The sequence below is a fragment of the Mesitornis unicolor genome, unplaced genomic scaffold (genome assembly GCF_000695765.1).
Source record: "Mesitornis unicolor isolate BGI_N332 unplaced genomic scaffold, ASM69576v1 scaffold4956, whole genome shotgun sequence".
Taxonomy (NCBI): domain Eukaryota; kingdom Metazoa; phylum Chordata; class Aves; order Mesitornithiformes; family Mesitornithidae; genus Mesitornis; species Mesitornis unicolor.
In genome coordinates, this window is record NW_010190194.1 from 15,127 (window position 1) to 18,175 (window position 3,049).

The 3,049-nt window shown below is 38.8% G+C and overlaps 1 protein-coding gene across 1 annotated transcript; it reads left to right on the top strand.

The window, feature by feature from the left end:
- Positions 1-408: 408 nt before the first annotated feature.
- LOC104542110 (spore coat protein SP85-like) lies at positions 409-602 on the top strand (the record flags this gene model as incomplete). The annotated part of the gene is made up of 1 exon (XM_010186322.1): positions 409-602. A coding segment is annotated over exon 1 (194 nt), but the record flags the coding sequence as incomplete, so codon positions are not given.
- Between the last annotated feature and the right edge of the window lie 2,447 nt (positions 603-3,049).

Below are 3,049 nucleotides of genomic sequence, written 5' to 3' on the forward strand. Positions count from 1 at the left end.
TGTGAAACACCAGTCCAAAACAAAACAATAATGAAAAGATTTTAAAAGCACTGATCTTCGTGCCACAATATGGAAGGTCTTCCATATAGAATATTTTCTATTTACCTTCTGTGTAAGGAATTATTATTGATTCTTTGCAAGGTTTAAGCAACTGAGGGAGTCCCACATTGAAGGCCATAGAGCAAATTGTACTGACATGATGACAGATAAGAGGCTGAAAGTCCATATATCCATCCATGCATCCATCCACATATCCATACACACATCCATCCACTTATCCATCCATACATCCATCCATGTATCCATTCACATATCCATCCATGTATAACCATCCACGTATCCATTCACGTATCCATCCCCATATCCATCCACATATCCATCCATGTATAACCATGCACATATCCATCCATGTACCCGTTCATGTATTCATCCACATATCCATCCACGTATCCATTCACGTATCCATCCCCATATCCATCCACATATCCATCCATGTATCCATCCACACTTCCATTCATGTATCCATCCCCATATCCATCCACATATCCATCCATGTATCCATCCACACTTCCATTCATGTATCCATCCATGCATCCATCCATGTATCCATCCACATATCCATTCACGTATCCATCCCCATATCCATCCACATATCCATCCATGTATCCATCCACACATCCATCCACACATCCATCCACATATCCATCCACGTATACATCCACACATCCATCCACATATCCATCCACGTATACATCCACATATCCATCCACGTATCCATTCACGTATCCATCCACTTATCCATCCATACATCCATCCACACATCCATCCACATATCCATACACACATCGATCCACACATCCATCCACATATCCATACACACATCCATCCACACATCCATCCACTTATCCATCCATCCATCCATCCATGCATCCATTCACATATGCATCCATGTATAACCATCCACGTATCCATCCACACATCCATCCACACATCCATCCATACTTCCATTCATGTATCCATTCACATATCCATCCATGCATCCATCCATGTATCCATCCACATATCCATCCATGTATAACCATGCACATATCCATCCATGTACCCATTCATGTATTCATCCACATATCCATCCACATATCCATCCACACATCCATCCACACTTCCATTCATGTATCCATCCATGCATCCATCCATGTATCCATCCACATATCCATTCATGTATCCATCCACACATCCATCCATGTATCCATTCACACATACATCCACATATCCATCCACGTATCCATTCACGTATCCATTCACTTATCCATCCAGTATCGGGCAGCAGAAACAAAACAAATCAGAATATGAAGCTTTATGATGGGAAGGTTTAAAATCACAATTTCTGCCCTTAAGTGCTAAAAAGATTCTGATAGCTTATGATTACAGATCACAGCCAGGTGCAGAGCTGCATCAGATCAGTAATTTAATAAAGCAGTAAAAATTCAACAACAGAGTAGTTACCTTCTGACCATTACTCTCAATTACAGCTCTAACCATCAATTTAAATGACAGCTACTAATGTGTCATTTAAACCTAACAGTTTAGCCAGTGTTTCTCAATTATTCAGAGATTAATGTTCCCCAGAGGTGCACTAATAAGGGAAAAAAAAATATCTTTGGGTATGTTACTGGTACTGTGGAAAGCATAATCGTACTGAAGAACTCTGAGAAGAAAAACTTGGTGGTTTTTATTATGTCAGTAAGATGGTCAGTATTTCTTACACTTAAAATAGCTACAGAAAAAGGAGGCATACAGGGTAACAAGTATCTATGTCGCTCCAACAGGAGAAACGCTCTTAAATTTTATTTCCTCCAGAAGGAAATGTGTACACAGAGGTTCTGCATAAATTCAAGAGTCAAAATTGTAAATGCTAATTTTAATTCAGTAGCTAGCTCTAATGGTAGCTATATATTCTACCATTTCCTGGCGAATTACAGCTTATTTAACACTTGCTAGGAAAACGAAAAGACAAGAGAACAATTTTTAAAAGGTGAGCATTTTTTTTTTATAGATTACTTCCATCTTTGGTATGGGTGAAGATATTTCCAGGACATGTATTTATGAAGTGGTTAACTTAAAGCTGTAATCATCTGTCACTTCACAGTAGCACTGATAGGACAGTTAGAACTTAACAGAGTTAAAAAAAAGCAAAGTTCGCTTAGGTCGTGCCTACAATTTTCAGGTTAATTAACAAATTTTATGAATATGCTGACAAATAGAGATACAGGATTTTACATTACTATTTATTTAACTAAAGCAATTAAACAGATCTCAGTGAACTTTACACATACCTATTTTTAGAAAAGAAAGAGCTTCAAATTGGGCAAAGAATGAATTATCTGGCAATTTATACACAGTAGTCATATGGAGAGCTATACATCAGAAGAAAAATACTTACATTTTTTTGCTTATCATAATAGATTTAGGCCAGTTTGTCATCCATTAAATTAGAGTACAATATCTGGTCTCTCTGGCCCTTGAAGTGACTTTGGGACAACCCTCGATATCCACTGGCTCAGTGCTGCAATGTCTAACTTCTATCTGCTGAGCCTCAGAGCTTCAAAGGCAGATCATTAACTGCAGCGGGATTTGGGGTCACGGTTCAAGACACTTCTCATCAGTCATATTGCCTGCACAGCGACAGCCCCACTTCTGTTCGTACCTTGAGCAAACACTATATCCAAAGATAAGCAGCATTTATCTCACATCTAAGTGGATTTGGGACTCACCCTTGAAATATGAGGTCTAGGACATGATTTTTGCTACCGGGCGAACATAAGATTCTCCTGTTTCTTGTAGTTTTTATAGAAACATCATTTTTAAAGTGTATAATTTACTAACAAACCTATGTCAGGAAAGACTGAGACATCAGCCTAGAAAAGAGAAGTTTTGGGGAGATCTCAAGGTATGTAAGCACCTGAAGGGAGGGTGTACAGAAGACAGAGCCAGGCTCCTTTCAATGGTGCCTAATGACAGGAGAAGGAAAGGGAAAGGGAAAGGGAAAGGG